Raw genomic sequence first — 27,056 nt, forward strand, 5'->3', positions numbered from 1 at the left:
AAAATAATTACACATAGAATTAACTTTAAAACGACTCAAACAGAATGCATCTAGAATATGTGTATAGCCAAATTACATTGATAACCTCAATTAAAACGTGAAAAGCATTTATTTCATCAGTATTTTCAATAATAATGATACTTGTTATTAAAAAGGCAATGAATTCATCTAATTGCAGAGGCAATGGTATATAACAGGGTAACATTCATTTACTTCATTATAATTACAGTTTTTTCATTATAATATGACCTAATTATTTTTACTGTTAAATTCTGTATCTCTGATAAGTGACAATGGCTACAAAGCCTTCTTATAAACAGCCTGACTCTTAAACCCTAGTTAAATTCAGTCTGAGCTTGCAGAATAACATTAATTAGTAATTATATAGGCACTTATTTTTGCAAAATAATTACACATTGGTATTAGTCAGCCTTTCTGTAACTTTTAATAGCAAAAGTTTATCTTAGATATATTTAAACCTTAATTTATACTTAAAGGGATACAAAACCCAATAGTATTCTTTCATTTTTCAGATAGAGCATGCAATTTTAAGCAACTTTCTAATTTATTCCTATTATCTATTTTTCTTCGTTCTCTTGCTATCTCTATTTGAAAAAGCATGAATGGAAGGTTAAGAGCCAGCCCATTTTTAGTTCAGTACCTTGGTAGAGCTTGCTGATTGGTTTGCTACATTTAGTAACCAATCAGCAAGAGCTATCTAGGTGCTTAAATAAAAATGGGCCGGCTCTTAAGCTTACATTCTTGCTCGTTCAAATAAAAATAGCAAGAGAATGAAGAAAAATTAATAATAGGAGTAAATTAGAAAGTTGCTTAAAATTGCATGCTCTATCTGAATCATAAAAGAAAAATTTTGGGTTTAGTATCCCTTTAAAGAAACATTAAACTTAAAAAGTAATTCACTGTAACATAAAACTTTGCAATATTATTTATTTTTTCTCTGATTTTTTTTATTTTTTTTTGCTGCCCATAAAGAGAAATGTTTTCTACAGATCACAGAATCATGACCCTACAACATTCTATACAATAATTGCTTTAAAATTACAGGAGCTCATTTATCTCTGTTCCTAATTGGACACATCAAAGGAGATAAAATGCAAACATACTTAAAATGCTAGTCTCAATAAAAAATGTAATTATTTTTAGTAAAAAAAAAAACGTTGCAATGTACTTGTATTATTTATTTTGCCTGATTTTCTTATGTTTTATGTCTTATGTTTTATCTCTGACAATTAAGGGCTAGATTACAAGTTAGGTGCTAATTTATCATGCACCCATAAACAGGCAATTTCGCCCATTTACAGGTGCGCGATAAATAACCAGCAATTAATGGTAAAAGAAATAATAATTTTAAAATGTGCCCCAACTGCCCCCAAAAATAATTGTGCAGTGCCTTTAAAAAAATAAAAAATATGAGCATTTTAAAAAACAAAAAGAAAACTGCACTAAGCAGTTTTTAGGGATTAATAGTGGCTGGTGTGGGGGGTTAGAAATAAAATGGCACTGAAAAGTGCCTTTACACATCGGTCTATGGGAACTGTGTGTTCTATATATATAAATGTTACCCTCTTCGCTGCGCTAGTTCTCATGCCATGACTGATGACATGAGAATGATTCTCCCATTGGAGCCTATGGAAGCGAACCCTTGTGAGCACAAAGCTTTCATGCAATGCGAATTCTATTGCACCTATCTTGTAATACCAGCACTGGTTTTACTAAGTTGAGCGCAAATAATTTATTTTGCAAAAACAATATTTTGCACTTAACTTGTAATCTGGCCCCAAATGTTTTTCTCTGCCCCCTGGAGACTGGAGAGCATTCTGTATTTTTTTACAGAAATTGCTTGAATAGTGCGGGGACTAATTTATATATATTCCTAAATGGCCACATCAAAGGGGATGAGAAAAGTAAACAAAGCTTTTCAATGCTAAGACAATTACAGTTTAAAAGCTTTTAAATATTTTTACTTCCTGACCTGATATATACTGACATTATATGATGTGATATTATATTCTGTCATTATTACATTAATGCACCTTAAGCATCAAAATGCAATGTTTCATTAGTCAAATGCTAATTGTTTTTCCCCCAAAATGAAGCTATTCACAAAATATAAAATACATTTGTGACATAAATTAAACTGTTCTTTTCTCTTTTAGATATAACTTTCTTTGAAACATTTTGGAAAGCAACAGATGTGCTGCAATGGTTACATAAACTGCCCGGCTTGACTGGATGGTTAGATAAAGAGAGCTCCAAATCTGCCTAGTAACCGTCTGACCACTATGAGTTATACCATGAAACTTCACAGACATTTTCAGAGAACAATTCTCTTGCTTGCCACCTTTTGCATGGTAAGCATTGTTATCTCAGCCTATTACTTGTACACTGGCTATAAACAGGACAATGAACTATCAGAAGCATCAACAGAAATAGAATGTTCAGTTATTGGATCTTTGCCATATAACCTATTAGAACAAAGAAATGGAAAACCTTCTGTTTCATTAAACACAGATGCCAGTATCTTAGTACTTATAGAGAGCCAATACTCTCAACTTGGCCAAGACATTATTAGTATTCTTGAATCCAGCAGAATTAAGTATCATGCTGAAATTGCACCTGTAAAAGGCGATCTTCCTCCTCTCACAGAAAATTATACAGGAAAATATGCACTAATTATATATGAAAACTTTCTGAAGTATGTGAGCATGGACACGTGGAATAAAGAGCTTATGGATAAATACTGTCTTCAGTATGGTGTTGGGATAATTGGATTTATTAAAGGCAATGAAAACAATATGCAGAGTTTCCACCTGAAAGGATTCCCATTCATGGTTCATAATAATATGGGTGTCAAAAATTGTTGTATTAATCCTTACACACCCATACTTCATATAGTAAAAGCCTCAGATGCAGGAAAAGGACCTTTATTGGGGAATGAATGTACAGTATTTGAGGTTAATCACTCAATGTACCAACCAGTGATTTTTACAAAATTGAAAATGCCAGTTGGCACCCCACTTAAGCTATCAAAAATATCAATTTTTGCCACAGTTATTTATGATTTGGGTCTTCATGATGGAATTCAAAGAGTCTTCTTTGGCAACAATTTGAACTTTTGGCTGCACAAGCTAGTTTTTGTAGATGCTATATCTTTCCTATCAAAGAAGAAGCTAACTTTGTCCCTGAAAAGGTACATTCTTGTGGACATAGATGATATTTTTGTAGGAAAGGAGGGAACACGAATGAATACGAATGATGTAAAGGTAAGTTATAGCACATGTGGATAAAAAAAAACATGATGAAAATAATAAGATGTAAACTGATTTATTATTAATTGATTTGACTTTTCAGCACATTTGTGAGCAGTGAAAAATTACATAATTTATCATGCAGCCTTGACCCTATTCATTTTGTTTTTTTATCCAAAAATTGCTGAAGGTGTGCATACTTATGAAATATTATTGGTAAAATATGGTCTTGTGTAATTAATGATAAAGCTTCAGAAAAGAATAAGACAAAAATCAGCATCACAGTTATATAAATATATCAGCTACTCACGTAAAAATGGGATTTTCATTTGTTCAAAAACGTAGTATACTCTGACATAACGAAGAACTGCATAAACATTACAGATAGTTTATGGGCAATTAAATAAATATTGCATTTCACAGAGGAAAAAAAAATTAGGAAAAGCTTTCAAGCATTTCAGTTAAATTGTTTAATATGATGTTGCCTCCAGTGCTGTACAGTACATTTCCACAGTATATTTGTTGGTTACAAGAAATTTTGAGTAAAGCTGCTGTGGGTCAGTTTTTTATTTGATCTGAGCTTTAACCCTTTTTTTAAATGCTTTGTATACAACTTTATTGCAGGCATCTCAGGTTAAGATTGCTTCTAGACATAATTAACACTATAAAACCACAATATTGACAAGCACACATGTTGCTCATACTTCTTCAATATATGCTCTTTGGAGAAGAATCTCAGAATTCTGTATCTCTTAACCTTGAAAATCAATCCCATCTTGCTGGAAAATCATTTTTTTAATCCATTTAATCAGAAATCTTACCTAAAGCTCTTTATTTTGCATTAGTTTCTATTTATACAGCAGCCTAAAGTTGATTTTTTTTAGCTGCAAGCACATATCAGAGATGCAAAATAAAACCTCTAGATATGTTGGTGTTAACCAAAATATTTTGCTTTTTTGTGTTTGAGAAGTGTTGGTTTCTTTGGGGACCTCAAAAATGATTCCTGTCCCTTAAAACTATGAAATGAATAATTCTGTTTTGTTTTTACAGTATATGTGTGTTTTTGTGTCTGTGTTTTTGTGTGTGTGTATGCACAGGTGTGTAATGCACTTTAAATTTGATTGTTTTGATTTTGTACATAGATGAATGCATTTTTGAAATACCTCCTTAGCAAGAAACCTCTGATTCCCCTGTTTTCCTCCCTTAAAGGGATAACCCCCCCCCAAAAAAAAAAAAAATTGTGATTTAGACAGAGCATACAATTTTACTTATTTTTCTTCTATTATCAAATTTTTGTTCTTTGTTGAAGAGATGCCCAAGTAGGTGTCTGTAGCACTAAATAGCAGTAAATGATGCTGCCATCTAGTGCTTTTGCAAATGGCTAATATTCTTGCAAAGCTGCTGCCATATATTGCTCCAGACACAAACACACTCTTAAACTTACATCCCTGATTTTCAACAAATTATACAGAGAGAATGAAGAAAATTTGATAGAAGTACATTAGAAAGTTGTTTAAAATGATCTGAATCATGAGATATTTTGGGTTTTATGTCCAGATGTCAAAATGTAACCCGTAAAGCATGCTTTATGGCTTTTTCATTGTGAATCAGTTTATTTTTTTATTTTTATTTTAAAATACATGATTTTGTGAATTTGAAATAAATAATTGTAGGAGCGTTCATTGAGTATTTTACCCCACCACACACACTTTCACCACCAAACCTAATATTTATGTTTAATATGAAGAGGTGGTAACTATATTCAACCCTGAATTTAGCATGAATTTAGCATTAATATGTGTATTATTAGTACTAAATAGTCCGTGTACAGCACGTCTCTATTAAACAAGGTATATTTAACACTTATAATGATGATTTTTGTACGTAAAGAAGATGGAAAGTTTACTTCTTTAAATTACTATGCATAAAGTTAACACCTTAGTCACTCCTACTCTTCGAAATGGAGCACTGTGGTTGCATTCCCAAATTATTTTGTAAAAGTGTTGACTAAGGGGACATAATGCAGCATTTATGCACACCTACTGCCCACCTGTGACCCCATCCTCCTGGTGCATTCTACTGACAAAATGACGGTGGGCCATTGCCTACAAGTCCCCCAGCATTCCAGAAAGCCTCAGGGAAATGTAGGTAGGCATGTTTATGCCATAGGTAATACAATACTCTCCTTTCCAATACTCCACCTTTCTCCCTTATAGAAGATATGAAATTGTGACCTCTGCAGAATAAAATGTATTGCAAAAACATAAACATGCAACGATCAAACCTCTTTAAGAAAAAAGATAAAACCTGGAAGTACCAAAAAGATGAGAGCTGACTTCCATAAAAAGTAATGACATTTTCTGGGATACAAAATCTCACAGGGGATTGTGGAGTTAACAGTGGAGCACTTGACACTGATACAAAATTCTTAGTTTGCAGCATGTTCAATTTAAACTGCAATGTTTTCACTACTTGCATTTGCCTCTAATTTAGTATACATTACTTTTCTCTTCATTAATTAAGTGTATTGTGAATTTTGAGCATACTTCCCCTGCATACAGTTGGCAAGATAAATCACTGAGACCTGCTGGTGTAAAATGCTTAGAGTTGAAAGAGAGATTCAGACATTCCCTGTCCCTCCCTTGTTCAATCCAAATAACTCCCCTGTCCCTCCCACTTTATGAAACTGTCAGTTTTATTTTACATAGAGAAAATATAAAGTAAAATGTAATTTGTAAAAGATACATGGAAATATACAGAGTATGACCCTAATTTGTTAAAGTTGCACAAAAACTTTCAAAGCATAATAATAATGCTGTAATCAGAATCTAAATGCTTTAAAATACAAAATACAAAGTGCAAACTTTAAATGTAATAAAACTTAAAGAACACTATCTGAAGTCTAAAGTGATATAAAATACAAGCACAAAGGGGGATATTTATCAAAGCGTCAACTGAAAATACGCTTGAATCCTGCGTCGTATTTGTCGCGAGATTAATCCGCCAAAGTTATCAAAGCATCAAGATCATCAAATGTTGAAATGTGTGAAGAAATACACGCTCCCATGATCTTAATCTGATGCAGATCGATGCTTGCGTCATTACAGATGTTTCAAATTCACATTTGACTCTATTTGACCCTTTTCTCAATTTATCAAACATTTAACAGTTATGCTTGCTTCTATTCCAACACAGCGTACTAGGGCTGCAACAACTAATCAGTAAGATTGATCATAAAAATAGTTGTCAAAGAATGTCATTATCAATTAGGTGGTCAGCGATTAGTTGGTTAATTGCACAGCACCAGCTGCTTCAATTCGATGAACTCCTGCACATGGTATTGTGCAATCATTTTTATTTATTATTTTTTTTTTTCTATCTGATTAATCGGATGATTATTGTCCGATTAATCGGATAGAAAAAAATATTAAAAAAATAAATAAATTCAATTTTTTTGCACAATCTTAGTTGCAATAGATTATTAGATTAAAGCAGCTGGTGCTGTGCAACTGACCAACTAATCGCTGACCACCTAATTGATAATGAGATTTGTTGACAACTATTTTTATGATCAACCTTACCGGTTAGTTGTTGCAGCCCTACAGCGTACCTAGTTTTCAAACTGCCACCCTTGAGGCCACGGATGCCATAGAAATCAATGGGAGTCAGAAAACACAGAAAGCTTATGTTTGATGCTGCTAAAGAATGAAGTATATTACATAATAAAAGTAAATTAGAAACTTTATTAAAATTGTATACCCTTGGTAAAGCAAACAATATTATTGCTCCACATTTGGTCCACTAGTAGATATAGGGATACAAATGAAAAATATACTACTACTTATGGATTATGATACAACTTTGACTCTCATTACAAAGCAAGGGGACAATATTATTTCCCCAAATGTATTGCAAAGTTTTGCCCCAAACTTGTTGCACTAATAAATATAGAGATAAAAAAATGAAATAAATACACAACATAATATAGCTAACTTCCTTTTTATTTTTTTGGAAAAAATCTATTTGCACCATGTTTAAGCCATGTAATACAAGTCCCACTCTCTACTTTGCCCCAAATGTGATGCAAAACTTTTCGCATCAATTATACAAACTCCTTAACAACCCACACACTAGTGAATTTATCATCCACTTTTGATTGGAATATGCATAATCACATGATTTATGACATCAGCCAATCTGATTCAAATATACATTTTAGACTATAACTAATGAATCAAATTGCTTGATACTTGTGTCATTGATCACTCATCAGAACTTGTAAGTGCCATTTGTTACATTGTGTATTATTAGAAAATTATATAAATTGACAATATTTGGTATAGAACAAATAGTGAGTGATATGCAAACATATGACTCTTACAAATAAAATCTTAACTGATTCCTTGACCTAAGCAAGATAGCTTAAGTAAATATTCAATGAAGTCCTGGAATCTTCTATGGAATCCTGTTTAGAATATCCAATGTAATTGGTGGTTTAAGTAATCCAACTTGGGGGGCAGCTCCTCTTATAACAAACAAAAGACAACCAACGATCTGTGAAAAAAATCACAAAAAAGAGGGCGCCTCCTAGTGCAATAATCCAAGAAAAATGGCACAGATAGAGAAGGTGAAGATTGTATACTCACAAAAGAAGCAGCACCTATGTGCTGATTGAGACAAGCTGGGGAATCACAGTGACCCAGCTACACTGATCCTGTTACAGGATGATGAAATCTACTGTATCCAAACAATCTACAAGAAGAAAGCACAGAAAAAGGAGCCCCTCCTAGTGCATTATTGCAAGATAAATGGCACAATTTGTCAATGTGAAAATGATATACTCACAAAGAAAGCAGCACCTATGTGCTGATTGAGACAAGCTGGGGAATCACAGTGACCCAGCTACACTGATATTGCAGCAAGATGTTGATGACCAGTGGTTCCTATAAACAGGCTTAAGCTTCCATAAAAAAATAACAATTTATTGACCAATTGTTAAAATTTCAAGGGATAAAAAACAGTATTACCCCAGTACATAAAAACAAATGTTAAAAAACAGTTACAACGCGTTTCTCAGCCAACAGGCTGTTTCCTCAAGCATCTGTTGGACTATTGGAAGCTAATGCCTTTTAAATTATATTAACCCCTACTACACCTTCCCACTCCATGTGCTGGTAATTACTTAATTGTTAAGGGTTTACTATGACAACATGATTTGTTTCTAATGATAAAAGTTTCCCCATATGCATACATGAGAAAAATTAGGAACATACATAAGAACCATTACTGCAATGTCTTAGGTTAATTCATTACCATCCATACTATTGTAATTAAACATTTATATAAAATGTGCAAATAAACAGATTAATACAAAACAATATGTACAAAAAAAAACTTAAAAATTTAAATAAATCAACATATAACATAATGCATATCATAAATACAAGATACCCTTTTCATTTACAACAATTTATATTTCTCTCTTTATTTGATAATGCTACCCCCATACCTCTCTTGACGTGCGTGTTTTTGACATTTCTTTTAATAAATAAGGCCATCGTCTGGCGAGCGTATTGACGGCGGCATGCACTGAGATTGACGCTTTGATAAATATCCCCCAATGTGTAAATGTAACAACTCTCTCATGTCGTGCAGTGCCATATTGCACTGGAATTGTCTCATCCTTCACATTCATATATGCAGGGAATACCCCCCAGAGAAGTATAGCAAAATGTGCCTTCCTAAAAACCTGTGAGAGATCTCAAAGTGCTGGTGGATCATTTTAGATGATCTCAGCGGAAAGTTTAAAATCATTGGGCTCTAAAAATCATTGGGCTTTAAGTATTAAATTTACTGGGATTTTGTAATAGTTTGCATATTTCATTGCAAATGCAGCTTCATCACGGGTAATAAATGAGAATAGGGACTGAATATTTATTTTATTAATTTTTGATAGGTTAGCAAAACAAATCAATAAGTGTTATTGGCTCTTATTTAATTGTATTTGGGTTGTCTTGATTACATTATAAGGTAGAAAATGTATTGATACCTGAGCTACGGTGTTTAGAGTTCTAAATGCCATCATATCACATTGTTTAATTTGATTAGAGTATGTGCTGAAGAGATATTCTTCAAAGAAATTATACATTTTTCAATTCAAAATGCACTTAAAGGGACATAAAACCAATTTTTTTTTCTTTCATGATTTTGATAGTACATCAAATTTTAAACAACTTTCTAATTTATTTCTATTATCATATTTTCTTCGTTTTCTTGTCATTCTTATTTGAAAAGGAAAATGTAAGCTCAAGAGTGTGCATGTGTCTGCAGCACTATATAGCAGCAGTTTTGCAACAATGTTATATATTAGCAGGAGCACTAGATGGCAGCACTATTTCCTGTCATGTAGGGCTTCAGGCATGTGAACGCTACCTACCTAGGTATCTTTTCAACAAAGAATAACATGAGAATGAAATAAATTTGATAGTAGAAGTAAATTGGAAACTTTTTAAAAATTGTATTCTCTATCTGAATCATGAAAGACATTTTTGGGGTTTAATATTGATAAGAAAGGCAACATATTTTATCAGTTAAAATATATTTATATCAATCGTTAAAAAATAACCAACAGTATTATGAACAAGAAATAACAATGTTTTTGTTGTATAGCCTGTGGGCAGCTTCTGGAATCTCTTCAAAAGATGGTATCTTTAGATCTTGTTGGTTGCATTTAAGGCTTGACCACATGAGATTGGTGCCTAAGTATAAATCAAACACAAACAACACAGAGAGAAAAGATTAGAACAGAGAAAACACTTCCTTTGAAAAGGGTTTATCTTTAGGTAGCCGATCAGAACAGTGGGTGAGTGAACAGTGATAGAGATTGTGTTTCCAGTGAATATATTGGCTAGTGTTAGTGCTGTCTAGTCAAGTGCTATATGCTGAAATCTTAAACTAAATAATTAAATAATTCATATGAAAGAGTCTAAAATGGTTACGCTAAAGTTAAACTGATTTTTTAATCTAATCAGAAATATGTGTTTATGCACAATTAATCCTTTGTGACAAATAGCTCACTTGCAAAAAGAAGTACAACTACTACAGGATTCTTGGTGGAAAGATATATACGTCCCATAAGCATAAAACCAAAAAGTATTTTCTTTTCAGCACATTAACATATATTTTTCAAAATAAATAAATAAATAAATAATATAAAAATGAAATGTCTCTTTGGCCTCTAGTTATCAAGCCGTCGACTTTCTTGCATTCAACGGCACCAATACACTTGCCTAAGATCACCTAACATCGCTGCCGCTGACCTGAATACGTTCTCCAAAATTATCAAGAAAGCTGTCAAAAAGCCGCGCACAAAGTACGGTGCGATGAGCAGTGGACTGTTGTTAACTAACAGTCATCAATCTCACTGCTCTTCGGCTTATTCGCAGCTTTCTTGGTATACTGTCACTAAGCACCCACACTATACTATACTGTTTTACCCAATATACCGCCGCTCCCGGAACTTGCCGCACCTAAATAAATTAATTAACCCCTAAACCGCAGCTCCTGGAGCCCACCGCCACCTACATTATATTTATTAACCCCTAATCTGCCCCCCACAACGCCGCCACTATATTAATTTTAACCCCTAATCCTAAATCTAACCCTAACCCTAACACCCCCTAACTTAAATATAATTTAAATTAATCTAAATAAATATTCCTAGCATTAAATAAATGATTCCTATTTAAAAATAAATACTTACCTATAAAATAAACCCTAAGATAGCTACAATATAACTAATGGTTACATTGTAGCTATTTTAGGATTTATTTTTATTTTACAGGCAACTTTGTATTTATTTTAACTAGGTAGCATAGATATTAAATAGTTATTAACTATTTAATAACTTCCTAGCTAAAATAAATACAAATTTATCTGTAAAATAAAACCTAATTTACAATTACACCTAACACTACACTATCATTAAATTAATTACCTAAACTAACTACAATTAAATACAATTAAATAAAATTAAATAAAGTACAAGAAAACAAACACTAAATTACAGAAAATAATAAAATAATTACAAGAATTTTAAACTAATTACACCTACTCTAATCCCCCTAATAAAATTAAAAAGACCCCAAAAATAATAAAAATCCCTACCCTACACTAAATTACAAATAGCCCCTAAAAGGGCCTTTTGCGGGGCATTGCCCGAAAGTAATCAGCTCTTTTACCTGTAAAAAAAAATACAATACCCCCCAACATTGCAACCCACCACCCACACACCCAACCCTACTCTAAAACGCACCCAATCCCCCCTTAATAAAGCCTAACATTAACCCCTTGAAGATCACCCTACCTTGAGACGTCTTCACCCAACCGGGCAGAAGTGGTCCTCCAGACGACCAGAAGTCTTCATCCTATCCCGGCAGAAGAGGACCTTCAGACGGGCAGAAGTCTTCATCCAGGCGGCATCTTCTATCTTCATCCATCCGGAGTGGAGCGGGTCCATCTTCAAGACATCCAATGCGGAGCATCGACAAATGAATATTCCTTTAAGTGACGTCATCCAAGATGGCGTCCCTTGAATTCTGATTGGCTGATAGAATTCTATCAGCTGATCGGAATTAAGGTAGGAAAAATCCTATTGGCTGATGCAATCAGCCAATAGGATTGAAGTTCAATCCTATTGGCTTATTCAATCAGCCAATAGGATTGAGCTCGCATTCTATTGGCTGATTGGAACAGCCAATAGAATGCAAGCTCAATCCTGTTGGCTGATTGCATCAGCCAATAGGATTTTTCCTACCTTAATTCCGATTGGCTGATAGAATTCTATCAGCCAATCGGAATTCAAGGGATGCCATCTTGGATGACTTCACTTAAAGGAATATTCATTCATCGGGTAGTTGTTGGCCTGGAAGGATGTTCCGCGTCGGATGTCTTGAAGATGGACCCGCTCCGCTCCGGATGGGTGAAGATAGAAGATCCCGCCTGGATGAAGACTTCTGTCTGTCTGGAGGGCCTCTTCTGCCCGGATAGGATGAAGACTTCTGGCCGTCTGGAGGACCACTTCTGCCCGGTTGGGTGAAGACATCTCAAGGTAGGGTGATCTTTAAAGGGTTAGTGTTAGGTTTTATTAAGGGAGGATTGGGTGGGTTTTAGAGTAGGGTTGGGTGTGTGGGTGGTGGGTTGTAATGTTGGGGGGGTATTGTATTTTTTTTTTACAGGTAAAAGAGCTGATTACTTTGGGGCAATGCCCCGTAAAAGGCCCTTTTAAGGGCTATTTGTAATGTAGTGTAGGGTAGGGATTTTTATTATTTTAGGGGCTTTTTATTTTATTATTAGGTGTAATTAGTTTAAAATTATTGTAATTATTTTATTTTTTTCTGTAATTTAGTGTTTGTTTTTTTTGTACTTTAGTTAATTTTATTTAATTGTAATTAATTGTAGTTAATTTTGGTAATTAATTTAATGATAGTGTAGTGTTAGGTGTAATTGTAACTTAGGTTAGGTTTTATTTTACAGGTACTTTTGTATTTATTTTAGCTAGGTAGATATTAAATAGTTAATAACTATTTAATAACTATTGTACCTAGTTAAAATAAATACAAACTTGCCTGTAAAATAAAAATAAACCCTAAGCTAGCTACAATGTAACTATTAGTTATATTGTAGCTAGCTTAGGGTTTATTTTATAGGTAAGTATTTCTTTTTAAATAGGAATAATTTATTTAATGATTGGAATATTTATTTAGATTTATTTAAATTGTATTTAAGTTAGGGGTTAGACTTAGGTTTAGGGGTTAATAAATTTAATGTAGGTGGCGGCGGTGTAGGGGGGGGTCAGATTAGGGGTTAATAAATATAATGTAGGTGGCGGCGGGGTCTGGGAGCGGTGGTTTAGGGGTTAAAAACGTTATTTATTTGTGGTGGGGTCCGGGAGCGGCGGTTTAGGGGTTAATAAGTATAATGTAGTTGGCGGCGGTGTAGGGGGGCAGATTAGGGGTTAATAACATTATGTAGGTGGCGGCGGTGTAGGGGGGGGCAAATTAGGGGTTAATAACATTATGTATGTGGCGGTGGTGTAGGGTGGCAGATTAGGGGTGTTTAGACTCAGGGTACATGTTAGGGTGTTAGGTGTAGACATTTCCCATAGTAATTAATGGGATATCGGGCAGCAGCGAACATGAGCTTTCGCTGCTGTCAGACTCCCATTGATTCCTATGGCATTGAAAACCAGGTACACTGGGCCAGAATAGTGCTGAGTGTACCTTCTAGTTTTTTGATAACTAGCAAAAGTAGTAAGATAGTGCTGAACTTGCGTTTGAAACATCTATAGTAACGTAAGCATCGATCTGTGTCGGACTGAGTCCGGCGGATCATATGTTACGTCACTATATTCTACTTTTGCTGGTGTGTAGGGTTTGATAACTATGGCGAATCAGGCTCGCCAAAAATACGCTGCGGAATTCCAGCGTATTTGCGGTTGACAGCTTGATAAATAGAGGCCTTAAAGTGAATGTAAATTTTGATGCTAAAGTGCCCGGTTTTTAAAAATTCGATTAAAAACAGGGGGACTTTAATTCATCAAAATTTACATTTCGCCCCTGTTGTGAAAAAAACTTACCTTTTAATCTTGACAGCAGCTCCAGCTTCCTCTACCCATCACAAAGCCTCTTCCTGGGTCTAAAATGAGGAATCCGGCTTCCTCCAATCATGGCTTTGAATCAGTCACTGAATCCCCCCGGGGGGAAGCCATGATTGGAGGATGACATATCCATCATTTCAGACATCAGAAATGGCTTGCAACGACCGGAGGAAGCTGGAGCTGCTGTGAAGATTAAAAGGTAAGTTTTTTTTCACAACACAAGTGAAATGTAAATTTTGATGAATTAAAGTGCCCCTGTTTTTAATAAAAATTTTAAAAAACGGTTACTTTACCATCAAAATCTACATTCACTTTAATATCTTTTTGTACTTGTACTTTGGGAGGACTTACAAAACAAGAGGATGGCTTGAGCTTGAATAGGTGGTTAGTCTGCTCAGGTAGGTTTTTATTAGTGAAATTTGATAGAGAGTGTGGTATGATCAATAATGTTTTAGAAAGTAAATAGATTAGGGGGTGTCAACAAGAGTTAAACAAAGTATCAAGTAATGTCTCTAATTAATATTAAATTGACAAAGGTCATATACAACGTTACTATAGACCAGTGCTTTCCAAACTGTGTGTCGTGACACTTTAGTGTGTCGGCGGGAGTGTGTAGGTGTGTCCCTGCTTCAGCCCAAATTTTTTTTAATTTAAATTTTTAAATTTTTTTTTTTTTTGGTTTCCAACTTTCCGCCTGCCTGCTATGCGTATCACATGGTTGGCACATGATTGATACCTAGTGGGTCACAAATATCTTAACCTATTGGCGCAGCTCAGCAGGAACTGAAACTATTCCCACTGGCGGCTTTGATGGCACATTGGCTCCTGACTGCAGGTGTAGTCTCCTCAATCGACTCGTGACTGCATGTGAAGTCAGGGAGTGGAACAGCTGCTTGATAATGAAATGCTGGTGTCTTTATTATTCCACCAAATATTCAGAAACTGTGTTCATCCCATCAACCTCATACATCCCATTAAAATATTAAGTAGCTATTGTGTTATTAAACTTTTTTTTAATTCTTGCACATACATACTGTTACTTGTAAATAAATGTTATATAATTTATGTATGTGTCTGTATCTCTTAATACAAGTTAGTTTAACCTCCTGTTTGCTAGTATAACTGAATTAATGTGTCGCAAAATGATGTAGGTCTAAAAAGTGTGTCACCAACATGAAAAGTTTGGAAAGCTCTGCTATAGACAATACTTGTTGTGGGCTCCTAATAGGAGATAGCCACTGACAACTAGTTAAACTAATTGTAAAAGAGATACAATAAAGTTTGAAAAAGAAGCAGTCCCACAATTTGTTATATGGGTTAACTCTGAAAATGCAAAAATATTTTGAAAAAATATATTAAAAATGTTCCATTACATTCACACAATTAACTCTTTAATAAATTCAACTAGGAACATGCACACATACTGTAGCTTAAGCTAAATTAAAAACACTAGAACTCTGTGGATTGGTAATGGGCAATCAATTGTAATAGCAATAATGAGTATTATCTAACAGCCTAGGTCTTGAATTTATATAGTAAGCTAAGCCCTTACAATCCGAGGGCTGAATTAACTTTTAATCTATGGATTATAAAAGACCAAAGGCTAAATTGGTAAGTCACAGCTATTATAAGTTTTTATACCACAAGAGTCAGCATATTAAAAAGAAACGAGCAGGAGAGATCAAGCTACTCCTACCAGACCCCTGATGCACGTTTCATGAACACTTCCTCAGAGGGGGTGCGGGCCGCTGCTACACAGTGTGCTTTATTTCTGCTTTGTCCCCACCCTAACCACATGATTGGTTGGAATAATCGGTATTTGGATCATCCAATTGGATGATCAATTTGTCTGACACCGGAGTTCATTGTTACATCGTAGGTGTGTCGGGGGGGGGGGGGGTTCGTCATCAAATGCATGTAGCCAATCAGGTTAATCCAGGCAGTGACGTTCGTGGGTGTGTTGTGTTACACTTACATTATTGGCTGATCATGTAAACATGTGTTGCCGTGGATTTTGATATTATTCAGATTTAACAGCCTAATGTTAGTTAATTATACACCATTGCACATCGACTGCAAGTACTAAGTGTGGGTTACTGTATTATCTACGATCTATTAGCTACATACGAATCCAGGATCCAACATCGCAATCATTGACTGCGTGTTTCTCCCTGTCAAAGAGCATAGGTGGTATAGATTGCCGCATTTGTAAACAGTCCTTATATACTACCTCCTAGAGTCATGAATATCCTGAGCAATAAAGGACCTAATACATAAATTAAGGATGGTAAATATATGTACCCATTGCTGCAATACAATCGTAAGTTGTATACTACCATCGATTTAAATCTTAGAAACAGCAATCTGTTTGCATCTATCAATCCTAAGGGGACACTTTCATAGCAATATCCCTGATTAAATATATATGCAATCCTGAACTGTTGTCAGTACAATGTACGATGGTTTTTATATATGACAAATGGTTGTTAGTAAGTATATTTTTTCTTGATGGTATTCATAATTCTGCTATTACAAATGCTTCTTACTGATCAATCACTAGAGTCATCACTGTCTCAACTTTCCAAAGTATCTAGTGCAAAAATCTGATCTATTTCTAGCATTGTATATTTTTTAAGAGACGTTCATAATTCTGCCACCGCAAATGCTTCTTATATTGATCATACAAATCCTCAATGTCTCAATCTACCTAAATAATACAAGACATCGGTTTGATCTCCATACTACAACCTTTGTATATTTATCATAGACACTGTGATTTGAAGGATCAGGTATTTACTTACTTGATTCATTATCTCAAAAGATAGGGAATTTTATTCTATACACTGTCTTTTAATGTCGTCCAATTATATATATTACAGTGTATGAGGATGATACTCCTCAGAATATTACATTCTGTGTCATATTGAGAATAATTTTACTCAAAGTATAACATATGATATCCTGAATTTAATACTATTTTGCAACCGCAGTTGCATACGTGGATAGCTTATAATTATCCTTTATATTAATAGGTATTTCATGAATAAAGGATTTTGTGTTAGTAATATGTACCATGCCCATAAATTATTATATTTTGTTAAAGACTAGTGTACATGAATCATTTATTCATTAATCGAGATACTAAACGAATTTAGGAAATGAAAAATACACCCACATAATTATTGGTGTAATCTAAAATAGTGCAAGAAATAAAGGAGTGCTGAATTAAAAAAAGGGTGGAAAAAAACAAAATAAGATAAGCGTAATTCTTAAAGAATTTATAATAAAATGAAGTTTAACTGTGATTGAGAATACAATAAATTAAAGCTGCAATATAAGTCAATCTATCTTGGTTGACTGTTAGGTAATTCTTGGTGACTTGATGTGCTAAAAATATATTTACTATGTGATTCCTATTATTGTGATAGGATTGGTAGTGCTATTATTATCTTTAGTGAACAAGAATACTGATAAATAGTTTAGCTATTTAGTGAATGTATAACACTGCTGTGTGAGTGAATATATAAGTGCAGTTTCTTTAGAAAAGGTTATTACTCTTTGATAAATAAAGTACAGTTGAGATATAGTTTGTTATTATCTCAATTTATGGGCTTATTCCATGAAATAAAATAGTAAGAATCTATAATTTTACTATGTATATACAAAGTAATTGTTGTAGTCATTCATTCCATCTGGTTTCACTGCATTTAGTAGATAAATACACCTGCATTCCATTTTCAATGAGACATTTTCAATGTTACCACCCCTAATGCCTCGGGATGCTTTTTGAATTACTGTGTATTTTAAGTCTTTGAAGGAACCCTTATGGTGTGATAGGAAATGTTTGGCGACAGGTTATTTTTTTGCCATTATTTAGATCTCTTTGGGCATTTTTTATATTGTAGATATGTTCAAGAATGCATGTTTTGACCTCTCTTGTCGTCATACCTACATATGCCTTTTTGCATGAACAGAAGAGTACATAGACCACTCCTATTGTTGTACATGAGAAGTGAAATGGTAATTTGTATATTTTACCTGTTTTGTCAGTTAGAGTTTTTGTTTTCCACACAAATTTGCAGGCTGAACATGTACCACAAGGATACATGCCTGGGTCCTTATCTTTTTTCTTTGCAGATCTTAGGAAATGGCTAGATACCAACTTATCCCTTAGATTATTTGGTCTTTTGTATCCCAAAGAGACTCTATCTCCAATTATGGATTTAAGGGTCTCATCATTCTGAAGTATGTTCCAGTGGTCATTAAGAATTTTAGTTTTCTGTGTCATCTGGGGATTATAGGTAGTGATGACTCTAGGACAGGATTCAGTCTGGGCTTTATTTTTAGGTACTAGCAATTCTTCTCTGCATTTTTTTAAAGCTTTGTATTTAGCTCTTTTCACCGATTTTTTGCTATACCCTCGTGATATTAATCTCTGAGATAAATTTATACTTTCAGTCATATAAATATCAGTGTCCATACAATTGCGACGGAGTCTCAGAAATTCGCCATAAGGTATTGCTTTAAGTGTACTGGGTGAATGAGCACTAGATTGATGCAAGAGAGCATTAGTTTCAGTCCCCTTCCTATAGATTGTAGTGTTAATAAGCCCCTCATTGTTTTTGAATATCTTTAAATCCAAGAAGCATATCTCCTGTTGACTAGCTAAATACGTTAGTTTTATATTTAGTTTGTTCTCATTCAACTTGAGCATGAATAATTGTAAATCATCTAATCTCCCCTCCCAGATGAACAAGATATCATCTATAAATCTTAGCCACATTGGTATATGTTCAGTATATGGTTGTAATTGATCTGAGAATACATAGAAACGTTCCCAATATCCAAGGAAAAGATTAGCATAAATTGGTGCACAGGCAGTACCCATTGCGTTACCCTGTGTCTGCAAGTAATATCTATCGTTAAATGTAAAGAAATTATGTGTCAGGATGAAGTGTAACAATTGGATAATGAAGTTATTATGTTCTGTATTTTCCAAGTTATTGGGGGCTAGGTAGTATTTGACTGCTTGAATTCCATCACTATGCCTGATATTTGTATAAAGGGATTCTACATCCGCTGTGACCAACCACATCTCATCAGTTAGTTTGATATTCTGTATCATCTGTAATACTTCCATGGTGTCACGTATATATGAGGGTAAAGTTGTAAAATACTCTCTTAGCCTCAGATCTACAAACTTGCTAGCATTCTCCGTTAGGTTATCATTTCCTGACATAATTGGTCTGCCCGGTGGTACTACTGGATTTTTATGTACTTTCGGTAGAAAGTATAGTTTGGCAATTTTAGGATTCTCTTTAGTTAAATATTTCTTCTCAGAATTGGAGATTATGTTCTTCTCCCATGCTTCCTTGATCATTCTATTATACTGTATGGGGTAAGAGCTTTGGGGATTGAATATAAGTTGTTTATAGCAGAGATTATTTGATAACTGCTTTGAGGCTTCGTCTATGTACATCTGTCGTGGCCATAAGACCACATTTCCACCTTTATCTGATGGTTTGATCAAGATGTCATCTCATGATTCAATTTCTCTTAAGGCATGGAATTCTGTAGTACTTAAGTTATTTTTAACATTGTATATAGGTAGTTGTTCTATCTTTTGGCATACCATTTTACAGAACACCTGTATCTCTGGTGATATAGATAGAGAGGGAACATATGTAGACTTAGGTTTCAAATTAGATTTCCATACTTGTGGAATGAAAGTTGATTTATCATTTTGAGTATCTGTACTATCTTCTGATAATTGACATAACATATCAGATATGGCTAGATCTTCTGCATTGAGGCTATTGGGATTATAAGCATATATTTTCTTTAGTAGTATCTTTCTTGAAAATAGATGAATATCCTTGATTACCTCAAATTTATTTAAAGAATTAACTGGGCAAAAGGATAACCCTTTTGATAATACAGATTTATGTGTTGTACTCAAAATGTGATCAGATAGATTTATTATTCTCATTTGTTCATCCTTATCTTGGAGAAGGGACTTAATTCCCTCCTCCTTGTGGATTGTCTCACTGGACCTGAGAATTTCCATTTGTTCCCCCTGTGTTGGAGTATGTTTGTTATGAATAACCGGTGGGGTTGTGTTTTGCGGTGTGGTGGACAAAAAAGACGCAGCAGAGGAGGAAGAAGAGGATGTTAGAGACTGTGTGGAACTGTAACTTTTAGGTTTTGTTCCCATGGTAGTGATGTTAGTGTCAGTGTACCCTTCCTCATTGTGAGAATCTAGGTCTGTGTCTGAGTAGTCTGTTTCACTATCAGCGCTATTTTCTGTATTTTGGACCAAGTATCTATTGGTTCTCTGTCTGTATGTGGAATTGTTACGCCAATGGTACACTTTGTGGGTAGAGAAATCTTCAATATCCCTTTGGAGCTTTTGCTTTTTAGTAGTTATGATTTCTAGCTCAAGTTTGTCTAATTCCTTCTGATATTTATCATATTGAGTTTTGTAATCAATTTTATCATTAAATTGAGACAACTGAGCATTGTATTCCTCAATTTCTGTGTCTAGTTTTGTTAATTCCAGTTTGTGATGTTTAATTAGTACAGGGAGTGCAGAATTATTAGGCAAGTTGTATTTTTAAGGATTAATTTTATTATTGAACAACAACCATGTTCTCAATGAACCCAAAAAACTCATTAATATCAAAGCTGAATAGTTTTGGAAGTAGTTTTTAGTTTGTTTTTAGTTATAGCTATTTTAGGGGGATATCTGTGTGTCCAGGTGACTATTACTGTGCATAATTATTAGGCAATTTAACAAAAAACAAATATATACCCATTTCAATTATTTATTTTTACTAGTGAAACCAATATAACATCTCAACATTCACAAATATACATTTCTGACATTCAAAAACAAAACAAAAACAAATCAGTGACCAATATAGCCACCTTTCTTTGCAAGGACACTCAAAAGCCTGCCATCCATGGATTCTGTCAGTGTTTTGATCTGTTCACCATCAACATTGCGTGCAGCAGCAACCACAGCCTCCCAGACACTGTTCAGAGAGGTGTACTGTTTTCCCTCCTTGTAAATCTCACATTTGATGATGGACCACAGGTTCTCAATGGGGTTCAGATCAGGTGAACAAGGAGGCCATGTCATTAGATTTTCTTCTTTTATACCCTTTCTTTCCAGCCACACTGTGGAGTACTTGGACGCGTGTGATGGAGCATTGTCCTGCATGAAAATTATGTTTTTCTTGAAGGATGCAGACTTCTTCCTGTACCACTGCTTGAAGAAGGTGTCTTCCAGAAACTGGCAGTAGGACTGGGAGTTGAGCTTGACTCCATCCTCAACCCGAAAAGGCCCCACAAGCTCATCTTTGATGATACCAGCCCAAACCAGTACTCCACCTCCACCTTGCTGGCGTCTGAGTCGGACTGGAGCTCTCTGCCCTTTACCAATCCAGCCACGGGCCCATCCATCTGGCCCATCAAGACTCACTCTCATTTCATCAGTCCATAAAACCTTAGAAAAATCAGTCTTGAGATATTTCTTGGCCCAGTCTTGACATTTCAGCTTGTGTGTCTTGTTCAGTGGTGGTCGTATTTCAGCCTTTCTTACCTTGGCCATGTCTCTGAGTATTGCACACCTTGTGCTTTTGGGCACTCCAGTGATATTGCAGCTCTGAAATATGGCCAAACTGGTGGCAAGTGGCATCTTGGCAGCTGCACGCTTGACTTTTCTCAGTTCATGGGCAGTTATTTTGCGCCTTGGTTTTTCCACACGCTTCTTGCGACCCTGTTGACTATTTTGAATGAAACGCTTGATTGATCGATGATCACGCTTCAGAAGCTTTGCAATTTTAAGAGTGCTGCATCCCTCTGCAAGATATCTCACTATTTTTTACTTTTCTGAGCCTGTCAAGTCCTCCTTTTGACCCATTTTGCCAAAGGAAAGGAAGTTGCCTAATAATTATGCACACCTGATATAGGGTGTTGATGTCATTAGACCACACCCCTTCTCATTACAGAGATGCACATCACCTAATATGCTTAATTGGTAGTAGGCTTTCGAGCCTATACAGCTTGGAGTAAGACAACATGCATAAAGAGGATGATGTGGTCAAAATACTAATTTGCCTAATAATTCTGCACTCCCTGTATTTGTATCAGTTTAAGGGAGCATTCTGTTAATGCTGTTTCCCACTGTTTAACTAGATCTTCATTATTGAGGTTAAAAGCTGTGAATACCTTCATTCTCAACCCCCTGGGGATTATGTTTTTTTCGGCATATTTTTCAAAGAAATGCCAGTTCCACCACCTCGTTGATTGTTTATGTAGTGTTTGATGGAGTTTACATAACACATTATTTAATTCCTCCTCATTCATTTGTATATTGTCCTTAGTTGAAATATTAAAAATAGAATTCAATTCTTGCAATCTCTTTTGGTGGTGATTTGCCATATCATTTTGGAGATTCATATCTTTAAGTTAAATATACCCCCTTAGAAAAGGGCTAAACTCAGTAAAGTAATCTGAGTATATCCTCCCAAAGTGTACGCTTTAGAAAGTAAATAGATTAGGGGGTGTCAACAAGAGTTAAGCAAAGTATCAAGTAATGTCTCTAATTAATATTAAATTGACAAAGGTCATATACAACGTTACTATAGACAATACTTGTTGTGGGCTGCTAATAGGAGATAGCCACTGAAAACTAGTTAAACTAATTGTAAAAGAGATACAATAAAGTTTGAAAAAGAAGCAGTCCCACAATTTGTTTTATGGGTTAACTCTGAAAATGCAAAAATATTTTGAGAAAATATATTAAAAATGTTCCATTACATTCACACAATTAACTCTTTTATAAATTTAACTAGGAACATGCACACATACTGTAGCTTAAGCTATATTAAAAACACTAGAACTCTGTGGATTGCATATGGGCAATCAATTGTAATAGCAATAATGAGTATTATCTAACAGCCCAGGTCTTGAATTTATATAGTAAGCTAAGCCCTTACAATCCGAGGGCTGAATTAACTTTTAATTTATGGATTATAAAAGACCAAAGGCTATATTGGTAAATCACAGCTATTATAAGTTTTTTATACCACAAGAGCCAGCATATTAAAAAGAAACGAGCAGGAGAGACCAAGCTACTCCTACCAGACCCCTGACGCGCGTTTCACAAGCACAGTAATTCAAAAAGCATCCCTAGGCATTAGGGGTGGTAACATTGAAAAAGTCTTATCGAAAATGGAATGCAGGTGGATTTATCTACTAAATGAAGTGAAACCAGATGCAATGAATGACTACAACAATTACTTTTTATATCTATAGTAAAATTATAGATTCTTACTATTTTATTTCATGGAATAAGCCCATAAATTGAGATAATAACAAACTATATCTCAACTGTACCTTTTCTAAAGAAACTGCACTTATATATTCACTCACACAGCAGTGTTTTACATTCACTAAATAGCTAAACTATTTATCAGTATTCTTGTTCACTAAAGATAATAATAGAACTACCAATCCTATCACAATAATAGAAATCACATAGTAAATATATTTTTAGCCAAGAATTACCTAACAGTCAACCAAGAAAGATTGACTTATATTGCAGCTTTAATTTATTGTATTCTCAATCACAGTTAAACTTAATTTTATTATAAATTCTTTAAGAATTACACTTATCTTATTTTGTTTTTTTCCACCTTTTTTTTTAATTCAGCACTCTTTTATTTCTTGCACTATTTTAGATTACACCAATAATTATGTGGGTGTATTTTTCATTTCCTAAATTCGTTTAGTATCACTTAGGTTATCTCGATTAATGAATAAATGATTCATGTACACTAGTCTTTAACAAAATATAATAATTTATGGGCATGGGACATATTACTAACACAAAATCCTTTATTCATGAAATACCTATTAATATAAAGGATAATTATATGCTATCCACGTATGCAACTGCGGTTGCAAAATAGTATTAAATTCAGGATATCATATGTTATACTTTGAGTAAAATTATTCTCAAAATGACACAGAATGTAATATTCTGAGGAGTATCATCCTCATACACTGTAATATATATAATTGGACGACATTAAAAGACAGTGTATAGAATAAAATTCCCTATCTTTTGAGATAATGAATCAAGTAAGTAAAATACCTGATCCTTCAAATCACAGTGTCTATGATAAATATACAAAGGTTGTAGTATGGAGATCAAACCGATGTCTTCTATTATTTAGGTAGATTGAGATATTGAGGATTTGTATGATCAACCAATAAGAAGCATTTGTGGTGGCAGAATTATGAACGTCTCTTAAAAAATATACAATGATAGAAATAGATCAGATTTTTGCACTAGATACTTTGAAAAGTTGAGACAGTGCTGACTCTAGTGATTGATCAGTAAGAAGCATTTGTAATGGCAGAATTATGAATATTATCAAGAAAAAATATACTTACTAACAACCATTTGTCATATATAAAAACCATTGTAAATTGTACTGACAACAGTTCAGGATTGCATATATATTTAATCAGGGATATTGCTACGAAAGTGTCCCCTTAGGATTGATAGATGCAAACAGATTGCTGTTTGTAAGATTTAAATCGATGGTAGTATACAACTTACAATTGTATTGCAGCAATGGGTACATATATTTACCATCCTTAATTTATGTATTAGGTCCTTTATTGTTTAGGATATTCATGACTCTAGGAGGTAGTATATAAGGAATGTTTACAAATGCGGCAATCTATACCACCTATGCTCTTTGACAGGGAGAAACACGCAGTCAATGATTGCGATGTCGGATCCTGTATTCGTATGTAGCTAATAGATTGTAGATAATACAGTAACCCACACTTAGTACTTGCAGTCAATGTGCAATGTTGTATAATTAACTAACATTAGGCTGTTAAATCTTAATAATATCAAAATCCACGGCAACACATGTTTACATGATCAGCCAATAATGTAAGTGTAACACAACACACCCACGAACGTCACTGCCTGGATTACCCTGATTGGCTACATGCATTTGATGACGAACCCCCCCCCCTGACACACCTACGATGTAACAATGAACTCCGGTGACAGACACATTGATCATCCAATCGGATGATCCAAATACCGATTATTCCAACCAATCATGCGGTTAGGGTAGGGACAAAGCAGCAATAAAGCACGCTGTGTAGCAGCGGCCCGCACCCCCTCTGAGGAAGCGTTCGTGAAACGCTTGTCAGGGGTCCGGAAGGAGTAGCTTGGTCTCTCCTGCTCGTTTCTTTTTAATATGCCGACTCTTGTGGTATAAAAAACTTATAATAGCTGTGACTTACCAATATAGCCTTTGGTCTTTTATAATCCATAGATTAAAAGTTAATTCAGCCCTCGGATTGTAAGGGCTTAGCTTACTATATAAATTCAAGACCTAGGCTGTTAGATAATACTCATTATTGCTATTACAATTGATTGCCCATATGCAATCTACAGAGTTCTAGTGTTTTTAATTTAGCTTAAGCTACAGTATGTGTGCATGTTCCTAGTTGAATTTATTAAAGAGTTAATTGTGTGAATGTAATTGAACATTTTTAATACATGATCAATAATGTGTCAGGGTCTATTGGGCCATGTAACCTAACTAAATGTCCCAGTTAAGGGTTCCACAAAAAAATATATAAGGCAAAGTAAAATGCAGTAAAATATGACATTTAAAATATTCCACAGTGAGAGATGTGAGGAAATCAAAAAGCATGATACTTAAAACTTACATAACAATATAGCTTAAATGTATTGATTATAATAATTACATTTCATCAAAGTTAAATACAGTTTTTTGTTTCCTTGTAACTTCAGAATGGTTGAACAAATAACTTTGAAATTTGCAGTTTTGTGGTTTTGAATTTTTAGAGTTATTAAGTGTTGAATAAAAGCACAATGTTCCCAGGGTGCAGTTGCAGTCTTAGGACTGACTTGAAGTTTACTATGTGATATAACAAGAAACCACTGCATGCCACTGTCTGACCATTTGTTGTTAAATCTGGGTTATTGTAACCAGTTACATACAGTATATATCACCCCCAGAGCATTAATAAACATGACACTCATCCCTTGTTGCATACTCTGACAATCTCAGAGTCAACCTGCACCTCATGCCTCTGGTTTTAAGACACTCCTATCAAGCTATCAGTAATAGAGAAAAAAGCCACAAAAACAACCTTCATTGCACAAAGACCACTTGTTTTGACACCACACACAGACGCAGGACCCTCGCAGCACACACAGTCCCTAGCTACAACCTTCATATTAAAAAAAAAAAAAAACTTGGGAAATCCTATGGCAAAACGTTACATTAATTGCAAACTTTATGTTTCCAATCAATCATTAGAAAGAATGGAAATTTTGAAATACAACACAATGCATCAAAATTTAATAATAAAGAATTTTCATGCTGTTTAACATTTGATTGGGAACTTAAAGATTTAAACTCTAAGATTAACATATTTTGTGTGTGTGTATATATATATATATATATATATATATATATATATGCAAAATGATATTAACGTTTAAATTGCATTAAGATTTAGAGATTACCTCTCTTTTTAAAGACATTCTCTGCTAAAATTGACAATTAACTTCACAGAGCTATCTAGAAGAGTCATATGCATTACAATATTCTAAGATGATTCACCAATTTAGTTTGTTTTTGATGTTGTACCGTTTGCTCATCTTAGTTAAACCTATTACCATAATTGCTTCTCTAACACCCTTTTATGAATTTTTGTGGTAAGGCTAGCTAAAGTATTTTTCACTCCTCATTCAGACTTTATCCATTTCTTTCATCCTTAATTTGCCTTGAATCCAGTAGAAGCTGCAGGAAGATAATGTGTAGCAATTTTCTGCTGCTAAAATATCTTTCATCTTCTAGATTACTGTATTGTTATTTGGAAAGAAACAAAGCGCCATATTTTCCATGTTTTTCCAAGATTTTCTGGCAGTGGGAATATGTTACAGCTAAAGATATTTTACCTTAAAATAGGATATTTGCCATTTTTAAAAACAATTGTATTATTTTTTTTAAAGAAAATACACAGGAAGTTGGACAGCAAGTTAACAACAATAATTT

General features: G+C 34.3%; 1 protein-coding gene across 1 annotated transcript in view; it reads left to right on the forward strand.

Moving 5' to 3' along the window:
* The first annotated feature begins 2,303 nt into the window (after positions 1-2,303).
* LOC128648152 (bifunctional heparan sulfate N-deacetylase/N-sulfotransferase 3-like) overlaps positions 2,304-27,056 on the forward strand; it is a 444,424-nt gene continuing 419,671 nt past the window's right edge. The window contains exon 1 of the mRNA XM_053700810.1: positions 2,304-3,284. Coding sequence (XP_053556785.1) covers positions 2,304-3,284 — 981 coding nt within the window. The remainder of the gene's footprint in view (positions 3,285-27,056) is intronic.

Source organism: Bombina bombina, chromosome 2 (genome assembly GCF_027579735.1).
Source record: "Bombina bombina isolate aBomBom1 chromosome 2, aBomBom1.pri, whole genome shotgun sequence".
Lineage (NCBI taxonomy): Eukaryota > Metazoa > Chordata > Amphibia > Anura > Bombinatoridae > Bombina > Bombina bombina.